Below are 23,341 nucleotides of genomic sequence, written 5' to 3'. Positions count from 1 at the left end.
GAACGGAGAAAATCGGCTGAAAACTGAGGGAGTAGTTGAGTGCCAAAAAGTGTACGGAAGCAACTGGAATATAGTGGAATAAAGAATAAAGAGAAACAGGATCTCAATAGTGTGGATGCCTATTAAGGCATCCACACAATAAAGAGAAACAGGATCTCAATAGTGTGGATGCCTATTAAGGCATCCACACAATAAAGAGAAACAGGAACTCAATAGTGTGGATGCTTAAAGCATCCACACAATTACCCGTTCCCATGGTAAAAATCCTGTGAACACAAACATCCTTCTATTCTCCAGTCTTGTTGGTACCTGTTGTACTGATTTGCTTCTCCATTAAGTTAATTACTCACATGAAACCTCATGTATTATAAAGTTGCCTTGGAAAAATCCTGCTAAGGCTAAAATGCAAGCAGTTAAATGAACTTACAGTGAACTCATCATTTGCAGCTCTTAGAAAGGTGAGAAAAGAGAAGCAAAAACTGTACAAAGTGTTGAGCAAAACAAAGCAACGACTGCAGTTTGAGGGGGGAAAAAACTAAGAAAGAGGAAGTTTCTCTGAGTGCAGAGGCAGGATTACCAAATAGGCTGTTATTTTTATTCACTAAGCAAAATGCAGAAGAGAAAAGCCAGGAAACAGGCTTCTCAAAAGCAGCAGTGCAGAGTGAAGAAGTGTGCAGAGGCCCCTGTTTTATGGTAAAAAGTCCATTTTAACATCACTAAAGGTTTTATTTGTTCATCATGTCACAGTTTTTTCTCCAGTCAGAGTGAAACTTGAAGCTTCATTGAGGTCCAAGTTTATCTTTGTGATTCATCCTCAGCCTGTGATGTGTGTTTGTTTGCCCTGCGCTGCGACTTCCAGACGACTTCAGGCACGCTTCCGCTTCAGATTTGCAGCTTTATGGAAACGTACTGGTATAACTAAAGCTTACGCAAAATGTTCTGTCTTTATTTTTAACACCTATGGTTACTAGTTATGGCTTTATAATGCTTCCGAATCAGAGCAGAGGCACTGACTGCCTGCAAGGAAAAAGCCCAGGGAGCGTTACGTTTATTCTACCTTTGTCACACGCCCTGGTGTGACTCACGCCTGGGCGTGATAGTGGGATTTGTGCACTTCTTTCAATGGTGGATTTTCTCAATGAGCTTGGAGCGTTACTCTCACCATGAAAAGGTACTGTAAAATCTTATTTTCTCTCTTTAAAATGCATTTAGGTCAGAACAAGTGAAGTGCAGCATCTCCTGACCCTGTTGGAGACAGTACAGCCAAAAAACTCGACACAAATTCTTTGCTTCGATGCTTTGTTTAACACACGGCTCTGTAGCGCGCCGTTGCCTACATTTGCGACTAAAAACACTCTGGAGCCAGAGTCTTCATCCACTTCCGCTTGTTTTACACAAATCTGCAGTAAGCCTCCAGAAGTTCTACTAAAATATGTAGAAAAAGAACTGGAAAGAACTACAAAAAATAGATTTCAAAAGACATGTGCATAAAATTAAAGGGTTTAGTTGTTATTGTTGTTGTTAGAGATTTTAAATATTGCAATTTTATAATGGAAATGAGCAGTTGATATTGAAAGACCTGTGTTTTTTCCCCTTTTGTTTATTTAATATTGCTCATTAATAAGACAAAACTCATTCTTATCTGATTACTCAATTAATCGATGGAATAATCGATAGCTGCAGCCCTCGACATTAGTACAAGAATTATAAGTAAAAAGCATTTAAAAACATCACATGTATAAGCAGCCTGTCACAAACGTTAATCCAAATTACTTTTTACAGCATAAACAGTTTGTAACACAAACTTTCGATTTGTATAAATCGTACATATCATAAATGCGACAATACTAAGGTAATTGTTAATGAGCTTGTGTTCACTTTGATGTACCTCAGTCAAGACAAGGTGCCCCACAAGACAAAGTATCCTTAATACAAACTCTTCAGGCTTAATTTCACATTTAGTTGTAATTAGTTTTGGGGAGTAATAATAAAGTAAAACACATTTTTTCTACTCAGTATTTCTAATATAGATACACTTTGGTGTAGTATAAATAGTCATGAGGAAGTAGTAAGTATTGTAAAACTTATGGACACTTTGAGTGGCCAGTAGCACTATATAAGTGTGAATATATTAAGAGCTTAACACCGAGCAAGAAAATAATCTAACAATAAATTAGAATCCATTTATTGTGAGCTAACTAAGATTAAACTAACTAAAATTAAAATAGAGATCAGAAGAGGGGGTGGGGGTCATCATTCATAAAAAGTAATCTGTGCTGCCATTTCAGTGAGTGTGGAAAACATATGTGCAAGTCCAATATATGCAGGGTCTTAATAATAAAATAATAATAAACAACAAACTCCATGTTCTGTTTCTCCTTTACAGACATTACAGAAAATACTGATGATTTGATGGATAAGAATTTAAAAGGTATTTGCTTATTTTGAGGAAATATAATTAATATTGGAAGCTCTGACAACACTTTGAAAATATGTGTTGAATTTAACAATATCCTTGACGTGTTCAAGAAAGCAAGCTTTAGTCTCAGATGTTTTGTAAGTTGGGTGTATTTTGTATAAAGATATGAGCTCCACCGTGGATCTTGTAGAAGGGAAAAATGATGGGATCCTTCCCTCTAAAAACACTACACCAGGGGAACTTTGTGGGCCCACTGAAGCTCAGAGGTAAGTTACTTGTGTTTCTGACACTTACACACTCACTGGCCACATCCTTAGGTACACCTGTTAAACTGCTTATTAACTTGTATCTTATTAACCAATCACATGGCAGCAACTCAATGTATTTAGGCATATAGACACAGTGAAGACGATCTGCTGCAGTGCCTGATGTGCAGATGCCGGTCAGCCCTTTTCAACCAGTACTGACGTATTAAGAGGCTGTCAGTTATCTGTATCCCCGAAAACTTGATCCTGCTGAATAATTTGCCAGCACTATTGTCAGTGAGCTGTGAATGACTGAGAATGAGTAAATTAAATCCATAGTAAAAAAGAAATTTAAACTGGGTCAAGTTGAACTACAAACACCACCAAGTGTGGTTCAATTTCTTACTCTTAAAACCCCAAAATTACTTTCCAAAATATACAGAATGCTTTCTAAAATGGATGAATCAATATCACTTCCTATTGTAAAATGGGAAGCGGATTTATCAGTTAACTTAGACCAAAACTTCTGGTCTCAGATTTGCTTAAAAACCCTTCATTTAATTAGAAATCCCAGTCTTCAATTAATTCAATACAAAATACTACATAGAGTGCACTATACAGGTCATCGGATGTTCAAGATGGGCTTTACGTGTCATGATCCTGGGCCATATTGGCCCAGCATTCTTAGTTTTCTTGTATTTTTGAATTTTGTTCCTTATGCTGTGGTTCCTAGGTTCTGTTAAAGATGTTCCTTATTTGGTTACCTCCTGTGTGCCCCTGTGTATCTGTGAGCCCTCGTCTCTCCTTGTGTTTTATTCCATGTTTTCCCCAGCCCGTTATGTCTGTGTTCTCCCTGTGCTCTCTCTCCTCCTGTCTGAACCTCTGTGTACTTCCTGTTTTACTTTGTCCGTCTCCCGTCAGTGTTGCGTTCACTCCTGCCGTGTCTTGTTATGATTATCAGTGTCACCTGTGTTCCCCGTGTGCTCCCACTTCCCTCGTTAACTCTCTGTGTATTTATGTCTGCGTCTCCCTCAGTTCTGTGTCGCGTTCTCCCTCACGACTGTGTGCCCCTCCGTGTGTTTCCTTGTTAGTCCGTTCCTTAGTACTTCCCAGTTTAGTTTCATGTTATTTTGTATCGCTGTTATCTTTTGTCATCTTTTGTCAGCAATAAAGCTGTATTTTGAGTTCAGTCCTGTTTTCCCGTGAGTTTGCGTTTGGGTCCTATTTCCTGCCTGCCACACAGCCAGTTCATGACATTACGTCTGCCAACAACTGCTCACACTGCCAAACCAATTCACCGGACAATTATATCCACGCTCTTTGGTTCTGTCCACCAGTTCAGAAGTTTTCTCGCGAGATATGTGAAGACTTATCGAAGTCCCTTTAGTGTGTTTGTTGGGCAGCTTAGATAATGTCACTTCAGAAAAGAATATAGCCCATATGGTTTTCACTGCCCTATGCATTGCCAAGAAAACAGTCCTCATGAACTGAAAAAATATAAAAAATAATCTTAATTATAACCAATATAGAAATTACCTATTAGATTACATTAGTCTTGATACAGCCTCTGCCACCACATCAGATCAATTGCTCTGGGCTCCTTTGATCAGCTCCATCACCTAGTGGGGGTGGGGGGTCATAGTTTGGTCCCACCTTTGCTGTTGTGATTGGTGTGGGGGTAGGGACAGGCTTGGGGTGTTGGGGGATTCCCCAGGAGCATCTTCCTTGGGGGGCTCAACCCGGGGTAGCGGTCATGGCCTATTAGGGGCTCTGTTGGCTCTTAGGTGACGGTTTCCTCGTGGCTCTGTGCAGCGGGGCTAGGGTAGGGTCTGTGCTGATGGACGTGGGTTACTGACCTGGTAGCCTGGCTGCCCTGGGTGGATCCGGGACGGGCGTGGGGTTCTGGGGGTGCTCCGTCTCTGGGCTGGGGCCCTGGCTGGGCCTCGGGGGCTTGGGTCCTGGTTGGTGTGTTGCCGGGGTTGTGGGCGGGTGGGTGTATGGGGGCCCAGCCCTGGCGCAGGGTGCCGCCAGTGCATCGAGCCACCTGGGGGGCTCTTCAACTGGTGGGGGAGGCTGTTACATCTTGCAGGAGGTCTCCTCTCTTCAGGAACTCACTCTGCAGGAGGGGGAGATACAGGAGAGGTGGAGGAAGACCTCAGCCTGGGCGTCTATTGTCTTGTGTAGTCTGGAAGATGAGTGGATGACGGGGTGGGTGCAGTTTTCTCTGTGGTGGGGTCGGGTGGGCTGTCCCGGGCTCTGTGGGGCCAGGCGGCGCTGCCGAACTGGGCCCCGGTCCGGATGGATGTTTGTATCTGTGTGTGCCTGTATGTCTGTGTCCATATGTGCTTACGATATATATTCCCATAGATCATCATGATGTTGTTTATTATGTTGCTCTTTTTTTTTCTGCTTGTTTTCTCTTTTTTCTTTCTCAACAGGTGATCCAGGTGATTGATATATGTATTTTTTGTCTGCTCATTTTGTTGGTTTTTGTTTTTTGCCCTTTATCCCCATCCCTCTTCCCCGCTGTTTTTCTTTCCCTCTTTCTTTCTCCCCTTTCTTTTCCCCAGTCAAATCTGTCCCGTATTTAGCAAGTGAAAATAAAATAAAATAAACAATAAAAGGTGAATCAAATAGACCATTACAGCAAGGCTGGGATGGTCCATTTGGTAAAGTAAATCTGTTGGGCATCTTTCTTCGCCTTTAGACAATAATTCTGATGGCAAAAGAGCCAAACAGGACAGGCAAGAAAGGGAAAAAAAAGAAAAAGAGAGAATGAGTAAATGCAGCACTGCAGTTGTGTCAGCAACGCGAACAATAGTAGACTAAGACATAGGAATCTTGCTCAGATATGTCCAGGTTTTCTTACATGACTAGTGAGACTAACAACTCTCTTGTTTTGAAGCCAGGAGCAGCAGCAGACTAGATCAACTGCATCAAGCTCTGTTTCGATCAAGACCAATCATTCAAAGGAGTCACCTCTTGCTTTTAATAGACAACAATCTTCTGGAAAAGAGTTAGTCCACTGCAGTATCTGCTACACTTGCATTTATTAAACTGTTTTTTGGCAGATATAATAACAATAATGCTTTTGTCTGGTGTTTCTCTGCCAGGACTGGGGAGGTGAGGCCTGGTTGTCCTGTATCCAGCTGTGATTCGGTCATGAGTGACCACTCCAAGGAGCCACCTCTTGCTTTTAACAGAAAGCAGACTTCTGGCACAGAGTGAGTTAGCGTGTCACTATATAACCTCAGTTTATTAACATCACATCAAGTCTGTTAAGGAGCAAAGTATGTAAGTAGTAATGATTTTATGTTGCAGTCTAAACTTTTAACACATTTTTTTCATTTCATTATTCTTTATTCATTCTATTATTATCAGGACTGTGACGTTTCCTCTAGACTGCACGTCAAAATGACTTGTGGCAACATACTGAAACCCTAAAACTGTCATAAACCTAATACTGGTACACGTTAAAACACTGTGTGTACACTGAAAATTGTTGGAAAACTGGGCCAATGACTTAATGAGTTAATTCTCTGGGAAAAATCCCTTGTAGGCTTCCTTAGGAAGAGCAAGAATCACAAAATCTGCCAGACTTAATATGTGGAGCTACCTGCTGTGGTGGCCCCTTATTAATAACAAAACAGTTGAGGTAACTTGCTAGTTACATATGTTTATCATTATTATGGCTGCCATATCATTGGTAGCCATATATACATATATTTTATGTGGCACTTACTGAAAATACATTGAAGATCTTTGCAATGCATAGGATCAGTTCTCTGGCATTTCATTGCGTATTCAATAAAACCCTAAAATGGCAGTGAACCAAGTATTGAGCCTGTGGAACCCCGCAATGTAAACTTTAGTAATAATGGGGGGCTTTTTTGCGACTTTGCATGTTTATTACAAATTTTATTAATTTAAAAAAAACTACTTTATAACTTATAATTTACACAGTTTTTCTACCAATTTCTGCACTTTATTTATGAATTATTGGATTTATTTTTTGCAACAAGAGAACCATGTTGAGAATGATCTTGAAGTGGCAACATGCCGGAAAACAGTTTTCCAGTAAAATAGATTGTCATTCTTTATCAAAAAGATAATTTTTTTAGTGTAGTGTGTTTCATTTTTATTCACAGACTGTATCAGGACATCTCAGAGGTTCATAGTGCTTCATGTGTGGAGGACCATCAAACAGACATAGACTCAATATTTAAGGTAAATTTGTCTCAGTGTGCACTTAGCAAAGTCTCAGCAGTTTTTGATTTGTTTGGTTTGGTTTTTTAGTCACAGTATATGTTTCATCTTTTTATATAATTTTTCAGTTGCTTGAGGAGAGTATTTTCACTTTTGTGAAAGACGAGTTGAAGCGAATGCAAAGGCTTTTAAAATCAAAGTGTTCAGATGGAGAAATGGACACCGATATGAATGAGGGCATGAGGAGCAGCAGAGAGGCATTTCAAAACATCGCACTGCACTTCCTGAGAAGAATAAACCACGAGAACCTGGCTGATTCTCTGCAGAGCAGTAAGAACATTTTACAGCTGCATTTTAATGGATAGTATGTGAGGAAGGAAGACAATGAGAAAAAGGAAACAAATATACAGTATAAAGATGCCCTTTAAACTCCACATTGAGCAGTTAATGCAGGTATAACAGATTAACGAGTTTATTATGTACTTGAAGCCCATTCATCATCACTGACTGATTGTCAGTTTACTGCTAGTGCTTCAAGCTAAATGTTTTGACTGTGGCCATCTTGGTGTTATGAAACCACAGGTAACAATGAGGACAGTGACTATGGCCATAATCCTGTAATTTTTATTTGTTTGTATATTTTTTTAAACTTACACTGTTTTGAAAATATAGACTTGACAAAACTAGATCTTCTTTTTGGATTTTTTTTGTACATGGCTAAGATCTCAGTCACACAGGTTTCAAAGCTGAAGACAGTAAAAAGTGCAAAAGTTGCAGAGTTTAGGTCTTTGCATGTTTTTCATTGATTAATTGCAAGTTTGTTCTTTGTTGGAAAGAATACAGGTTCAGCATTGGCTTCATATTTCACACATAGAAGCTACAACAACCTTTTGTAAAAGTATCTGTGGTTTTAGTTTTCAAAATTGTCAGCAACCTAAACTTTAACATTATTTCTAACTTTACATGTGAGGGATAATTTTATATGTTGTTTTTGTGTGTTTATGCAGAATCCCCTGCAGTATGTGAGCGTAAACTTAAATTTAGTTTAAAAAGGAAATTCCAGTGCTTGTTTGAGGGGACAGCTAAAACGCGAAACCCAACTTTTTTGAATGACATCTACACAGAGCTCTACATAACAGAAGAAGGGACTGGAGAGGTCAGCAATGAACACGAGGTCAGACAGATTGAAACCGCTGTGAGGAAACCGGCCAGACCAGAAAGAACGATCACATGTGAGGACATCTTTAAAACCTCATCAGGTAAAGATCAAGCATGTAGAACAGTGCTGACAAAGGGAGTGGCTGGCATTGGGAAAACAGTCTTGACACAGAAGTTCACTCTGGACTGGGCTGAGGACAAAGCTAACCAGGACATCCAGTTCACATTTCCATTCACCTTCAGAGAGCTGAACCTGCTGAAGGGTACAAATTTCAGTTTGGTGAAACTTTTTCATCATTTCTTTACTGAAGCCAAAGAAGCAGGAATCTGCAGCTTTGAGGAATTACAGGTTGTGTTGATCTTTGATGGCCTGGATGAGTGTCGACTTCCTCTGGACTTCCAAAACAATAAGATCCTGACTGATGCTCGACAGCCCACTTCAGTGGATGTTCTGCTGACAAACCTCATCTGTGGGAACCTGCTTCCTTCTGCTCGGCTATGGATAACCACACGACCTGCAGCAGCCAATCAGATTCCACCTGGATATGTTGACATGGTGACAGAGGTCAGAGGGTTCACTGACCTACAGAAGGAGGAGTACTTCAGAAAGAGATTTGGAGAAGAGGAGCAAGCCAGCAGGATCATCTCTCACATAAAGACTTCGCGAAGCCTGTACATCATGTGCCACATCCCTGTATTCTGCTGGATCACTGCTACTGTTTTGGAGGATGTGCTGAAAACCAGAGCAGGAGGAGAGCTGCCTAAGACCTTGACTGAGATGTACATCTACTTCCTGGTGGTTCAAGCAAAACTGTGGAGCATCAAGTATTGCATTGGAGCTGAGGTGGATCCACACTGGAATCCAGGGAGCAGGGAAATGGTTTTGTCATTGGGAAAACTAGCATATGAGCAGCTGCAGAAAGGTCACCTGATCTTCTATGAATCAGACCTGACAGAATCTGGCATTGATCTCAGAGTGGCCTCGGTGTACTCAGGATTGTTCACACAGATCTTTAAAGAGGAGAGGGGGCTGCACCAGGAGAAAGTGTTTTGCTTTGTCCATCTGAGCGTTCAGGAGTTTCTAGCTGCTCTTTATGTCTTTCTGACTTTGACAAACTTTGGCGTGAATCTGTTTCAGTCTGAAACTTGGTGGTCAAATTTATTCAGGGTCAAATCTAAGCTATCATACCTTTTCCAAAGTGCTGTGGACATGGCTGTACAGAGTCCCAATGGACACCTGGACTTGTTTCTCCGCTTCCTTCTGGGTCTTTCCCTGCCAACAAATCTCACACTTCTTGGTGGGTTGGTGACACAGAAAGGAAATATCTCTCTTGCGAAGCAGGAAACAATTGAGTATATAAAGAGTGTTATCAGGAGGAGTTTGTCACCAGAGAGAAGCATTAACCTGTTCCACTGTCTGAATGAGCTGAATGACCATTCTCTGGTTGAGGAGATCCAACAGTATCTGAATTCAGGAACCCTTTCCCCAGATGAACTGTCTCCTGCTCAGTGGTCAGCTCTGGTCTTCATCTTACTGTCATCAGAAGAAGACCTGGACATGTTCGACCTGAAGAAATACTCTGCTTCTGATGAAGGTCTTCTGAGGCTGCTGCCTGTGGTCAAAGCCTCCAACAAATCTCTGTAAGTTTCCTGAAAAATGGGAAACAACTGCTAAAGAACTACTGCATTTAGCTTAATCTGCTGAAAATAAAGTAAGTCAGGAAATTATAATTTACTTAGAAATCAATGCATGTATATGTTTAAAAAATAAAAATAGATTAAACAAAGAGAAAGCTAAAAGAGAAAAGCTTAAAAAAGGAAATCATGGGATGTGTAAATACAGAGAGAAAGTAAAACAAAAATATGAAATCATTCAACTTCATTAATAACTATATTTTCACTATTTCTGATGAGTTTAATGACATACTGGCAGTTGATACAATTACAGCTTCAGCAAAATTCTATTATTGATCAATGTTCCTGATTCTTTCTAAGTAGTCTGGTTGTTTTGTTTTGGAGAAATGCTCATTTTAATTACCATGAGATTTTGAGTCTTTGTTCCAGAGTTTCTGTATCTTAAATTTTGCTGTAATTTTTAGGAACGTTTTTGGGCTATTTAATGCACTAGATCTGCATGCATTATTTTCTAAATGTTCTAGCTGTGATTATAAAAGCTATGAACGATGCATCCTCTATATGAGAAGGAAAATTTTTATACAATTTACGCAGGATATGAAATAACACACTGAAAATACAGAGCTGTTTACTTGGGTACTTAAAACCTGAATTTAATACCATAATTACTTTCAGTAGTTTCTTGATGGTGACCACATGAACATGCATTTAATAACTACGTATCTGGCCAACATATAATTATACATTTTGGCAGATATCAGTAGATTTTTTTGTTGTGATTAACATTGCTCCCTTTTGTATGAATAATAAACGTAGGTTGAGTGGCTGTAATCTGACAGAGAGATGCTGTGAAGGTTTGGCCTCAGTTTTTAGCGCTCAGTCTTCTACTCTAAGAGATGTTGATTTGACAAACAACAACCTGCAGGACTCAGGACTGAAGTTGGTGTCTTCTGGACTGAAAAATCCACAGTGTAGCCTAGAAAAGCTAAGGTTTGATCAACACATTTTGGGCAAATTTTCACAGTCGTTTCTGCTGAAACTGCTAAAAATTGAACAGAAATGGTAAATGTCTAAACAAAACATGTTTATATTTATCTTATTACCAGGTTGAACCAAAACAATCTCACGGAGAAATGCTGTCAAGAGCTGTCATTAGTTCTAGAGACCTCTCATTTGAGAGAATTGGACTTGAGTTACAACAATCTGCAGGACTCTGGACTGAAACAGCTCTCTGCTGGGCTAAAAGGTCCAAACTGTAGACTGGAAACACTCAGGTCGGGATATCCTATTTTACATAGCAATTAATAATCTGTGGTGTGATATTTAAAATAATTCTGTATGTTGTGTTTTGTTTTTAATTTGTGCACTGATTTAAATTCTTCTACAGGCTGATTGGTTGTAATCTGTCAGAGAAAAGTCATGATACGCTGTTTTTCATTCTCACCTCCTCTAATCTGAGAGAGCTGGACCTGAGCAACAACAGCCTGAAGGATTCAGGAGTGATGCTCTTCTCTGAACAGGGAAATCAGCACTGCAGACTGGAAACTCTCCGGTTGGATTATGACTTATGTTAAAGTTTTACGTTTGGATCTTAAAGTCATTAGGTTTTTTAAAATTAGTTTTTGGTTACATGCTTATAATAAAATCTGTGGCTAACCTTCAGACTTGTGTTCTACAACAGAATTATAAAGATTTCAAGTGTCCCTGAGAAGGTGTTTGCTAGCAAGTACCTAATTTAGACATTTCCAGTTTTGGGGGATAATTAGCATCATTACTTCATTTACAGAAGCGTATCGATGATGTTCAAGTCACACAACTTGATATTATTCATTTGTAGCCTGAAATTTGTATTTTATTACTTGGAATTTATGTTTCAGAGATCATTAAAAATTGCATATTTTGTTCAACATTACAATCAACATAATCAAATTTATCTTTAAAAACAGATGTAAATTTCCAAAACATGTCCTGCAGAACTTATTTTGCAGAATCATCCAAAAGTAATTTGTAACTTTTTAAAAATAATCTCTTTTAAAAGTAATCTCTTTTTAAAAATCCCATTGGCTTTTTTTTTTTTAATTCAAGAGATGTGATGATAGAGACAGTGTGATGGCAACTTCCATTAAACTCTCTTGGCCCACACAAAACACGTTTCCTACGCCACTGTATTACATCCCATAAATGTTTGGTTTAAAAACATTTTAAGATGTATCTTTTTATTTTATCAGATTGAGTCGAACTGGTCTCACAGAGCAATGCTGTCAAGGGTTATCATCAGCTTTATGCACAAAGATGTCTAGTCTGAGAGTGCTGGACTTGAGTGACAATGACCTGCAGAGCTCAGGAGTAAAACTGCTCTGTGAGGGACTTGGAAGTCCACACTGTCAACTCCAAACTCTAAGGTGAGGTCAGGTTAAGACGTATTTGGCTACCTTGATTCTGCAACTGTGACATTAGATGTAATTGCAAATGCTTTGTCCTTTGGTAAAATGTTTCTTATTTATAAGATGCTTATTCATAAATATAACAGCTAACCTGGTACAGAGAACTTTTTGTTTGTATTTGATTATAGATACTGCAAGTTTCTATAAAATTGACCTTTTTAAAAACATAGTCTACAATGCTCTAAAGTATACACGTTAAAGACCTGTATCTCATTTGTTAGGTTAACTCAAACCAACCTCACAGAGAAATGCTGCAATGACATCTCAACAATTCTTAGCTCCCGGTCTTCAAGTCTGAGAGATCTGGACCTCAGTAACAATGATCTGCAGGATTCCGGAGTGACACTTTTGTCTGCAGGACTGCATAGTCCGTACTGCATCCTGAAAACTCTCAGGTCAGATTTCAACTTGTAAACTCTAATACTTTCTATACATAAGGTCGGTTTTGGTTATTTGTTACTTTTAATTTGAGCAAAATTTGTGTCAATCTTTTTTTGTAGGTGCACCTAAATGAAAAAGCTATATCAGTGCGATGGATATAGAAAGTTTTTTTTATGTCACAGTTCTACTGTTTATAACAGTTACTGACATTTTAAAGTTTTCTAATTTCTTCTGCCATGCTTTATACCTAAATGGTAGTAGAATGGTTTATACCTTAATCCTACATATTTAAATGTTCCATATATATATATATATACACATACATACACATACATATATACACTCAACAAAAATATAAACGCAACACCTTTGTTACTGCTCCCATTCCCCATGGGATGGACGTAGAGACCTAAAATTCATTCCAGATACACAATATAACCATCCCTCCCAAACAGTGGTCACAAATCAGTCCAAATGTGTGGTAGTGGGCACATCTGCTATATTGAGATAATCCATCCCACCTCACAGGTGTGCCACATCAGGATGCTGATCTGACATCATGAGTAGTGCACAGGTGTACCTCAGACTGCCCACAACAAAAGGCCACCCTGGAATGTGCAGTTTTGTCTCACAGCAAAATGCCACAGATGCCACAAGCAATGAGGGAGCGTGCAATTGGCATGCTGACAGCAGGAATGTCAACCAGATCTGTCGCCCGTGCATTGAATGTTCATTTCTCAACCATAAGCCGTCTCCACAGGCGTTTCAGAGAATATGGCAGCACATCCAACCGGCCTCACAACCGCAGACCTCGTGTAACCACACCAGCCCAGGACCTCCACATCCAGCAGGTTCACCTCCAAGATCGTCTGAGACCAGCCACCCAGACAGCTGCTGGAACAATTGGTTTGCACAACCAAACAATTTCTGCACAAACTGTCAGAAACCGTCTCAGGGACGCTCAACTGCATGCCCGTCGTCCTCATCGGGGTCTTGACCTGACTCCAGCTCGTCGCCGTAACAGACTTGTGTGGGCAAATGCTCACATTCGATGGCGTCTGGCACGTTGGAGAGGTGTGCGCTTCACGGATGAATCATGGTTCACATTGTTCAGGGCAGATGGCAGCTGAGAATGTCCCAGTTCTTGCATGGCCAGCATACTCACCGGACATGTCACCCATTGAGCATGTTCGGGATGTGCTTGACCGGCGTATACGACAGCGTGTACCAGTTCCCACGAATATCCAACAACCTCGCACAGCCATTGAAGTGGAGTGGACCAACATTCCACAGGCCACAATTGACAATCTGATAGACTCCATGCGACGATGTGTTGCACTGCATGAGGCAAATGGTGGTCACACCAGATACTGACCGGTTCTGGGTCCCCAGACCCCCAATAGCGCAAAAAACTGCACATTCCAGGGTGGCCTTTTGTTGTGGGCAGTCTGAGGTACACCTGTGCACTACTCATGATGTCAGATCAGCATCCTGATGTGGCACACCTGTGAGGTGGGATGGATTATCTCAATATAGCAGATGTGCCCACTACCACACATTTGGACTGATTTGTGACCACTGTTTGGGAGGGATGGTTATATTGTGTATCTGGAATGAATTTTAGGTCTCTACGTCCATCCCATGGGGAATGGGAGCAGTAACAAAGGTGTTGCGTTTATATTTTTGTTGAGTGTATATATATATTATATATATATATATATAATCCAAATCGCACATTTACTGAATCTAATCCTTTAGCCTGAGTGGCTGCAGGTTATCAGAAAGAACTTGTGACGTTCTGATGTCAAAGTCTACCAGTCTAAGAGAGCTGGACTTAAGTAAGAACCACCTGTGGGATTCAGGCATCAAGCTTTTGTCTACTGGGCTGACAAGTCCACACTGTAGACTGGAAACTCTGAGGTGAGGTCACATTTTTACACTAACTTAGCCAAACATTTTAATTTTATTTTAGTGCTGTTTATTGTTTTAACATCACTTAATTAATTTTAATTACAGAGTTTCTGACTTAATCTTTGGTGTTTATAAATATGCCAATGCTTGAGACTTCTAATATCCTTTAATTTGGCTTGGTTTGTAGCATAGTTTAAATATGTTTAAGCTTTATATATATATATATATATACACACATATTTTGTTCATTATGATAATGAAAGTCAAGGGTAAATGGATCACAGAAATTACATGGAGAAACATTCTTAATTTTTCAGGTTGAAAAACACAAATCTCACAGAGAAATGTGGTCAATATATCTCACTGGTCCTCAGCTCTGACTCTTGCAGTCTGAGACACCTGGATTTGAGTAACAATGACCTACGAGATTCAGGAGTAAAACTGCTTTCTACTGGACTGAGGAGCCCACACTGTAGACTACAAACGTTTGGGTATGCATCTGAGGAATATGTGTTGCACCGTAAGGGTCATTGTGAAAAGACTGGACAGGCAGTCAACTGTGACAAGGGGACCCATTTTTTTCCTAGTAGACGATTTGCTGTCAGGATGGTTGCCCCTTCCTAAACCCTGGCTAGCAGTTTCTTCAAGTTAAAAGTTTTTTTTTCTTTCCCACTGTTGCCAAGTGCTTGTTCATAGGGGATCAACTGGTGGCTGGGGCTTCATCCTAATATTGTAAGGTCTTTACCTTGCAATATAAAAAAAACAACTTGTGGTGACTGTTATTGTGAATTGGCATAATGTAAATAAAACTGAACTAATGTTGTGTTTGCACACACACTCCATCTCCATAAGACAAAGGTTATAAACTACAATGAAAATAACCCTTAAGAGCTACATTTAAAACTGCTGCAGAGTCAATAAAACTAAATAATTAATAAAAACCTAAACCTACACAACAGGAAAAAAAAAGCAAAAAATAAATAAATAAATAAAACATCTTCACTAAACAGTATGCACAAACAGCCACAGTTATGAAAGTGCAAACATTTTCATTTAACTTCTCAGATAGCATAGTGTACAAAGCAAGAGAGGGCTTTTTTTTGTCTGAAGTCGGACTAATGAATTCATAGTTGTGGTGGACAGACTGAGTGCAGATTCTTATGAGCACATTTCTGTTGCTTTTGCAAATCTTGAACAAGACCATTTTTAAAACTAGCTGCTGTACCTGAGGAATTACTTCTTTGCTTTGAAAGACACTTGAGAGGTACTTTACACTATCTCACTTGCATATGACCATCTGCACCAATTATCATGCAAATTATATATTAGTTTTAGGTGGATGGATTACTTCAGTTTTGCACTCTTGCAGATTGTCAGGCTGTTTGATCACGGCAGATGGCTGTACGTCTTTGGCGTCAGCTCTGAGGTCCAACCCCTCCTATCTAAAAGAACTCGACCTCAGTTATAACCATCCAGATGAGTTGGGAGTAAAGCTACGATCTGTGGGACTGAAGGATCCAAACTGGAGGCTGGACTCCCTCAGGTATGATGTACATTGGAGTACAGGAACTGTAGAAATACTAAAGGACTCCAGTCTGGTCTGACTTTGATTTTCCCCTTCCAGCGAGGACCACAGTGGTCTTCAGAGGCTGAAATCTGGTCTGAGGAAGTGTAAGTATATAAGATGTAACACTATATTTCTGGTTTGATTTAAAACCTTCAGACTTACTGCTGTATTTCACCCTTTCCTCTCTGTGTATTCCTTAGATGCATGTGAACTAACACTGGACCCAAACACAGCCCACAAAAATGTTGTCCTGTTTGAGAACAACAGAAAAGTAAGACTGTCACCAGAGAAGCAGCCATATCCTGAACACCCGGACAGATTCGACTGGTGCTACCAGCTGCTCTGTACAACGGGTCTGACAGGCCGCTGTTACTGGGAGGTGGAGTGGAAAGGAGGTGTTGATATTGGAGCAACTTACAAAAGCGTCAGAAGGAGGGGAGCTCTAGATGGCAGCAGGCTTGGATGGAATGAGAAATCATGGAATTTAGAGTTCAATGATAAAAACATCTACGCCTGGCACAATAATATAAAAACAGTTCTCCTTGCTCCTCTGTCCTCTGCCTCTGAAAGAGTGGGAGTATATTTAGACTGGACTGAAGGCACTCTGGCTTTCTACGCAGTCTTGCCTGATTCACAGATTCACCTGTACACCTTTTTCTGTGGTGCCTTCACTGAACCACTTTATCCTGGGTTTGGGTTCTTATCAATAGACTCTTCTGTGTCACTGTTAGAAATATAATCTATCCAAAAAAGGCTAATTTTTCCTGGTGAAATAGCCATAGGTCTCAGTAATGCAGCAAAAAAAAAAAAAAAAAGCAAAATATTTAATAGATGTTAAAAAGAAGAGGCTGTGGTTTTTAAAAATGAGATTGTAAAAAATGCACCTTTTGTCTAAAAAAATGTAAGTTTTTTTTTTCTATACTTTTAATATTTGAATATCTAACAGATGTTGCTTCTTTTTTGATAATTAAGTCAAAGTTTGGACATCAAGCTTGGTATGAAAAAAGTAAACAACTATAAGTTCTTGTTTGTTGTTGTTTTCACATGCAATTTATTTATTTAATTTAATGCTGAACATTTTGTGGCTTGTGGTGTTTTGGAAAACTGAAAATTATTATTATTATTATTATTATTATATTATTATTAGTAGTAGTCATTTTTAGCCAGGCCTTCATCATTTTGTTTGTGCGCATCGTCTGAGGATTCTAAATATCTTAATTACAAACAAATCCAGGTACAAAAATCACAGATTTTTATTATTCAGGCAGTGTGACGGTAAATGTAGAATAACCAGGTGACATAACCCATGCGTTTCTTTGGACTGTAGAAGAAAGCCACGCAGTCAAAGTTTCAAACTCAAGAGTTGCTTGGTGTGGGGTGACAATGCTAATCACCAAACAGCACCCACCCAACTGTTTATAAAATACAATGTGAAAAATAAATATGAAAATATTTATTTAGAAATACCAGCATTTGATTACAGTAAAACAAAAAAGAAATGTAACATCATACAAGATATAGTGCAACACTTTGAGAGACCTAGTATTCAGCACGTTGTTCTCCAAGCTAACTATTGTATAGCTGTACGCTAATTAAAAGGCTGCTAGCATTCGTGATGTTGATAGTAAACACTAAAATTTGTAACATGTGGCATTGTGAAATGCAAAGGTAAGACTTTCTGATCCCTAAAGAAAAGTTCACAGCACAGAGACGAGTTATGAGGTAAGAAAAATCATTGAAAAAGAAAAATGAATTAGAAATTAAAAATAAGTCAAAATAAAAAAGAAAATGCATATACGATATATAGATTGTCATATTTGTGGAAAAGTGTCCAGTAGTGCAAAATATAAAACTTTAACTACACTTGCACAGTGAATGTGTAAAGAACATGTAACTTGTGTACCTCCTTATAGTTTTAGGTAAAGCATGTTGAAATTAACCTGAATAAACATGTAGACGGTAATGTGATGCTTAAAAAACAAAAACATCAAGCACACAACTGTATAAACAGGATGGCAGGCTCAGGGACAGTGGTGCAGCTGCCCCTCTGTTGGTCTTCCTTGGTCTCTTGTGTTCTGGGGGCCTCTGGATGTCTGGAGTTTTGATCTCCTCCATACCTGCTTCATGCCCTGGAGGACGGGGCTGTGGCCCCCCCACACCCTCTAGCAGATCATTACATGAAGGAACCTTTAAAAAAAAAACAAAAAAACAAGCGCGTCCATGCTCACAGGTGTACACACGGGTGATCACACCCACAAACTACACCCTTTTTGGCTCCTACCTCAAAGCACACTGTGTTCTGTTGATCTTACGTGCTGCACAATAATGTTTAATATTTAGTATTTACTGTCATATTCCCATATATCATTGTGATGTTGTTTATTCTATTACTCTTGTTCTCTTCTGCTTGTTTTCTTTTTTCTTTCTCAGCAGGTGACCCAGGTGACTGATATATGCATTTTTTTTTTTTTGCTGCCCATTCTGTTGGTTTTTGTTTTTTGCCCTTCTCCCCCGTCCCTCTTCTCAGCTGTTTCTCTTTCCCTCTTTCTTTCTCCCCTTCTTTCCCCCAGTCAAGTCTGTCCCGTATTCAGTAAGTGAAAATAAAATAAACAATAAAAGGTGAATCAAATGGACCATTATGGCAAGGCTGGGATGGTCAGTTTGGTAAAGTAAATCCGTTGGGCATCTTTCTTTGCCTTTAGACAACAATTCTGATGGCAAAAGAGCCAAACGGGACAGGCAAAAAAAAAAAAAAAAAAAGGATGGCAGGCTCACAAAATTATTAACTGGCACTTATTTTGGAGGATGCTGGCAGCTTCCTGCAGGCTCTGCCCACCAGTTTGTAGTTCAGCTCGACGACAAGCGAGCAGAACTCGCTCATACCGACGAAGTCACAGCACATAATGTTGACTCCCTCGGGTCCTGGCTGCTGCTCACCCGCCCAGTGGAGAAGCAGTGAGAGAGAGTTCAACGTCAACATCCTCATGCTCTGGAAAGGGTGCAGGAAGACGTAAAACATGGTCTCTGTCAGGTTCAGACCAGTGACGTAAAAACCATCTGGAAGACAAAACCGTCTGTAAAGCCGGTGCTTAAAGAAACGAACAGCAAATAAAACCTGAGGTAAAATAAATCCCAGCTAGCTGCAGAAGCAGTACACTTCAGAGTATTTTTACTACGTCACTGACAGGACGTTCTTGTAAAAGATTTTTAATCTCAAGAGTTTTAAAAAAAATAAAATAAAGGTTAATAATAATTATATATTTTGGTGGCTCAATCAACAGTATATGAATATTAGAAATTTGGTATTTAAAGGAATTATTCTGTTTTAATAAAAACATTTCATTTAAATTTTTGAATAAACCTTTTCAAGTTTCAATAAAAACGTTCGCCACATGGGGGCAGCAAATCCATGTTGGATTTTTATTGAAAGCCTGCGTAGTCTGAATACGCTTTGAATTTTGAGCTTAAGCATAAATTATACTTCTGCACTGAATCTGTCAATCCTACTACATAAACCCGCAAAAGTGTGCAACATTGTTAGCAGCAAGTATAGTTGTATGTGTATGTGTTGCTGTGGAGTTTCTCTCCGATTTTATCCACTGGCTTCCTGATGATTAAAAAAAAAATTACAGCAGAAGAAGCAGCATCAGAGGAAACAGTGGTACTGAAAGCCATCACAGGCTGTGTGGGATGCATATATATGTACAAACTAACATTTGTACCTTTGGCAGGTTATTAAATCCAGTAAACTACCTTTACAGTATATTCTGTATCCAGTACTTTTGCTCTAACGTTTTAAATACAGGTCTGTAATGCTACTACTTTCCCTCACTGCACTACTTGTTCCAACAACCTCATACCTGGTCTTCCCTGCCGTTGCTGGCCTTCCAGATAGGTGATCACTTTCTTAGGATCTGGGCTGTTAGCATACCTGAACACACAGGACAGGTTCAATCATTTCAGTGTTAGTGACATGACCAACTGTGCAGACAGTAGCCTTGAAAAGTAAAAGTAATCAGGCACTGCTTTAAATCTGTTTTTTTCCCCTAATGGCCACCAGTCTTGGTCACCAGTCAAAGACCCAAAAAGAAGGAGGGAGAGAAGAAGACCAAGAAAACCACATAAGATCTAAGGTTTGAAAATAGGAGGAAACAAACTATCTTTACATACGTGTATATATTACATGCAACCAGTGTTTACATATTTAATATTGTATTTCACACCATGTCACACCATTTATAAATAAACCAACAAGCACGTATTATGTCTGACAGTGAACACACATTAAAATATGACACTCCAATTATGTCATATTTGAACCTTTGGCTCTTGCTGTTCTCAGTGTGGTTTAAAGTCACTGTACCAACATCTATTATTAATACTTTTGAGACACCAAGATGCTCAAAAACAAAACAAACAAACAAACAAACAAAAAAAGAACAGCTAATATTGCCAGAGAAAGTAGTCGGAACCGAAATCACGGAATCGAAGACACTTAAGCTACGAAGTCTGTCTAACCCTTCTACATACAGTCTATGTATTTTACCAATAAGGTATCCGATTCCACAGCCCAGGGTGCTGCAGCTCCTGGTCGTCATAGGAAACAATGACCTGCTGACCTTTTGACCAACATGACCGCAGAGTGGGAGTTTCCTGCATGCATACACATGAATCAAACTGTCAGTTTATTAGGCACACTGTGCCAAAACCAATGCAGGCTAATAACATGATTACAGCAACACGTTTTAATTTTCGGAGCGTGACGTTTGTGGTGTGGTATATTAGCAGGTTTCTGGACTAGAGCAATACCTCTGATATTTGAAACACCTGAGTCGAAAAGAGTTTCAACAGAAACTGAACACCATGACCTAAATGATTAAAGGATTTATTGCAGGACTACAGTCTTAAATGCATTCGTTTTAGTCGGGGGTTCCCAATGAGCCTGTGGTTGAGATCAGTTCCATGTATTTATATCTACTGAAGTTAAAATGGTAAATCCTTATCTGAGAGGCTGAAAGCAGTGAATATTTGGCATTATTAAACTTTAGAAATCAATCATTATCCTAATAATGTCTATCCACCTGTGGTGGGCACAGCTTCCCTCTGAACAGCAGGAGGATGAACTCCATCAGATGGGCGTGGTCTTCGTCACTTAGAGATTCGAAGTGTGAACAGGCAATGATTACAATCTCTTTGGGGTGAGCGTCCAGCCAGCCGGCCAGTTCATCCAGAGCCTCCTGCATGCAGACAGACATTAAAATTTGCTGTAAATTAGCTTTCACTCTGAGTATCAATGCAGTTTTGGTGTAGTTTACTGACCTTGACGGTTATTAGCGTGTATATGCCGTGAGCGAAAAACAATTTGCTGCTCCCTGCTGGCTTTCTGGCGATCCGCAGGTCCAAGAAACGAACACCAAGATCACACTGATCAGAAAGGACCGATAGCTGTAGCCAAGAAAGAGAATGAATATTGAAACACCAGAACCAAACAATGACAGAGACTCCACCATGTTGTACAGATGGCTGTATCTCTCTCCTGATCTCCTCTGTACAATTTTACATTTGCATTCATCACTCCATCACACCTGTTGTCTCTGATTTTCAGTCTACTTCTTGCGTAGTATGACATATCTCAGCTTTTTCTTCCTGTTTCAGGTTACTTGCTAGTCACTTTTTTTTAAACAGTTTTATAGATCTGCCTCTTCTTTTTTCTGCACTTGTGCAGCTTCCTCAAACTTTTTAATGACACACTGCTGAGATCTGCCAAGTTTTCAGCTGGTAGTGCTAAAAAGAACATTTTATGTCTGTTAAATTCTTATCTTTGTTATTTTTCTAACATTCAACCCATTTTTGTGACAGGCTTCTAGTAACAAAACGCTTAAAGATACAGTTTAAAGTTGGTTAGATATTTGCATGTGTAGACACAACACTTGTTCCGTCTTTGCGTTAGGAGCCTTTTTTGGATGCTGGAATGAGTCATACCTTAGTGTTAAGTGCCTCAACAAACAAAAAAAAAACATTCCTCTGAAAATGGTCAGGTTTAAGTACTAGGTGGAAATGATCAAATAAGCATCCAGATGTCCAAAGAAAAGCATTCAAGGACCTTTGGAAAGCCTGGAGAACCGCTCAAGACCACTTTAACAAAAAAAAATGAAGATAGTCTGATTAGAAGCAAAATATGAAGAAATGAGGGGCGGCTCGTTACACAGTACTGTATACAGTAAGTCATGATCAAACATCTTCCTCCTTCCAAACTAGAGTAGTTCAGTAATTATCAAATTATCAAAACCTCAGATGAATTCCCCAAACCTTTTACGAGGTAGAGAGCATCACCTGAGGTGGTGCAGGTTCCTGGTTTGCGTTCACCTTTAGGGGGACCGTAAAATACCTGCGTGGTGGCCCAGCGGTAAACACAGGGTCGAGTACAGCAGGGGAACAGCCTGTCAGTCAGTCTGAGGAAGCAGGACTCCGATCTCACCACAGGAGAGGAGACATCCAGGCTGAAGGACATGCTGTCATGGCTGCCTGTGGTGCGAGAAGAGCCTGTCAACTGAGACAATTTTTTTTATTACAGTTTAACCTGAGATTAAGGATAATTATATTTTTAAAATAAACACGTGATCTGTATGAGAGTGTTTTCTATTCTTTTCTGTCTTGAACTGGCTGAACTGGTTGCTCCTGTTTTACCAGGTAATGCCAGGTTCCACAGCGGGACGTCCAGCAGCTCCTCCGGCAAACGCGACATCCAGTCCGGGTTTCCTCCGAGCTGCTCCCGCTGTTTGTCCTCCATGTCTTATTACCGCCCTGTCCTACTACAGATGTTCAGCATGCTCTTTGAGCTTCTTCGGGATCTGAACACGGTTTATTTACCAACTCTTCCGGTTGTTGTCAATCTCCACTTCCTTTAGCGATTTTCAAAATAAAATCACCAAACGCGACGAGAGCTTGCTTAAAAAAACAGTAGCGTTAGAACACTAAAGTAAAAAGTACGGTAACAATGTGTGCTAATTTTACATTTTAAATGAGAACCATAGTAGTCAATTTACCCCCGACACTAAAAAAAATAAAAACAAAAAGAAAGTAAACAAAAAAAGAGCAAGACAACTGAGCTTGTCCTACCCCGACAGATTTTAGCTTTTCCTGATGTCTTGTCATTTAGCCCTGCTTATATTAAAAACAATATCCCCCCCATTCAACTTCCGCACCCTTTCAGATTAAGCTTTAGGCAAGTTCATCAAACCCTCTTGCCCCCTGGGCCCGTGGAGTGGCCCTCTTTCTCCATCTACAGGAGAAAAGCTGAACTACATGATGCTTCTGCTTCACTGGGGTCTGTTGTACAGTACGTTGCAATACAAAGGCCATTTCATTAAAGCTC

General features: G+C 39.7%; 2 protein-coding genes across 12 annotated transcripts; one reads left to right on the top strand and one right to left on the bottom strand.

Moving 5' to 3' along the window:
* Positions 1-632: 632 nt before the first annotated feature.
* Positions 633-16,711, top strand: LOC102308238 (NACHT, LRR and PYD domains-containing protein 12). 11 transcript variants are annotated; one of them, XM_042219887.1, is made up of 18 exons: positions 633-693; positions 2,387-2,431; positions 2,583-2,685; positions 5,570-5,680; positions 5,778-5,888; positions 6,813-6,891; positions 6,999-7,200; positions 7,878-9,669; positions 10,480-10,653; positions 10,770-10,937; positions 11,051-11,215; positions 11,892-12,065; positions 12,329-12,502; positions 14,247-14,408; positions 14,717-14,890; positions 15,769-15,942; positions 16,024-16,070; positions 16,167-16,711. In XM_042219887.1, the coding sequence occupies exons 2-18, from the start codon at positions 2,413-2,415 to the stop codon at positions 16,703-16,705; spliced, it is 4,368 nt and encodes a 1,455-aa protein (XP_042075821.1). In that variant the 5' UTR covers positions 633-693; positions 2,387-2,412; the 3' UTR covers positions 16,706-16,711. The 11 variants fall into 11 exon arrangements, 10 of the variants coding, with proteins under 10 accessions (XP_042075821.1, XP_042075824.1, XP_042075823.1 ...); XM_042219886.1 differs by having other exon boundaries at positions 634-906; positions 1,000-2,431; XM_014332905.2 differs by having other exon boundaries at positions 634-1,171.
* Positions 16,712-18,699: 1,988 nt separating this feature from the next.
* LOC102307933 (PI-PLC X domain-containing protein 1) lies at positions 18,700-23,012 on the bottom strand. Its single transcript, XM_005919957.3, has 7 exons — positions 22,654-23,012; positions 22,355-22,491; positions 21,286-21,411; positions 21,048-21,203; positions 20,513-20,619; positions 19,827-19,897; positions 18,700-19,023 (listed from the first exon to the last, which is right to left on the bottom strand). Exons 1-7 carry the CDS (start codon positions 22,754-22,756, stop codon positions 18,749-18,751), a joined length of 975 nt encoding a protein of 324 aa, XP_005920019.1. The 5' UTR covers positions 22,757-23,012; the 3' UTR covers positions 18,700-18,748.
* Positions 23,013-23,341: the final 329 nt, after the last annotated feature.

This window comes from Haplochromis burtoni, unplaced genomic scaffold (genome assembly GCF_018398535.1).
Source record: "Haplochromis burtoni strain Fernald_Lab_line unplaced genomic scaffold, NCSU_Asbu1 Contig_39, whole genome shotgun sequence".
Taxonomy (NCBI): domain Eukaryota; kingdom Metazoa; phylum Chordata; class Actinopteri; order Cichliformes; family Cichlidae; genus Haplochromis; species Haplochromis burtoni.
The sequence above is the reverse complement of the archived record's forward strand: the minus strand, read 5'-3'. Positions and strand labels throughout refer to the sequence as shown.

What these genes read in the sequence shown, in the direction of transcription:
- LOC102308238 (XM_042219886.1), top strand. Translation starts at nt 2,365, where the DNA reads ATGTTCTGTTTCTCCTTTACAGACATTACAGAAAATACTGATGATTTG. An exon ending in AAGCAGACTTCTGGCACAGA is followed by an intron (nt 5,889 to 6,812) that starts GTGAGTTAGCGT and finishes TTTTATTCACAG; the next exon opens with ACTGTATCAGGACATCTCAG. An exon ending in AAAGCCTCCAACAAATCTCT is followed by an intron (nt 9,670 to 10,479) that starts GTAAGTTTCCTG and finishes TAATAAACGTAG; the next exon opens with GTTGAGTGGCTGTAATCTGA.
- LOC102307933 (XM_005919957.3), bottom strand. Translation starts at nt 22,756, where the DNA reads ATGGAGGACAAACAGCGGGAGCAGCTCGGAGGAAACCCGGACTGGATG. An exon ending in ACACGCTAATAACCGTCAAG is followed by an intron (nt 21,204 to 21,285) that starts GTCAGTAAACTA and finishes GTCTGCATGCAG; the next exon opens with GAGGCTCTGGATGAACTGGC. An exon ending in GGAAGCTGTGCCCACCACAG is followed by an intron (nt 20,620 to 21,047) that starts GTGGATAGACAT and finishes GTATGCATGCAG; the next exon opens with GAAACTCCCACTCTGCGGTC.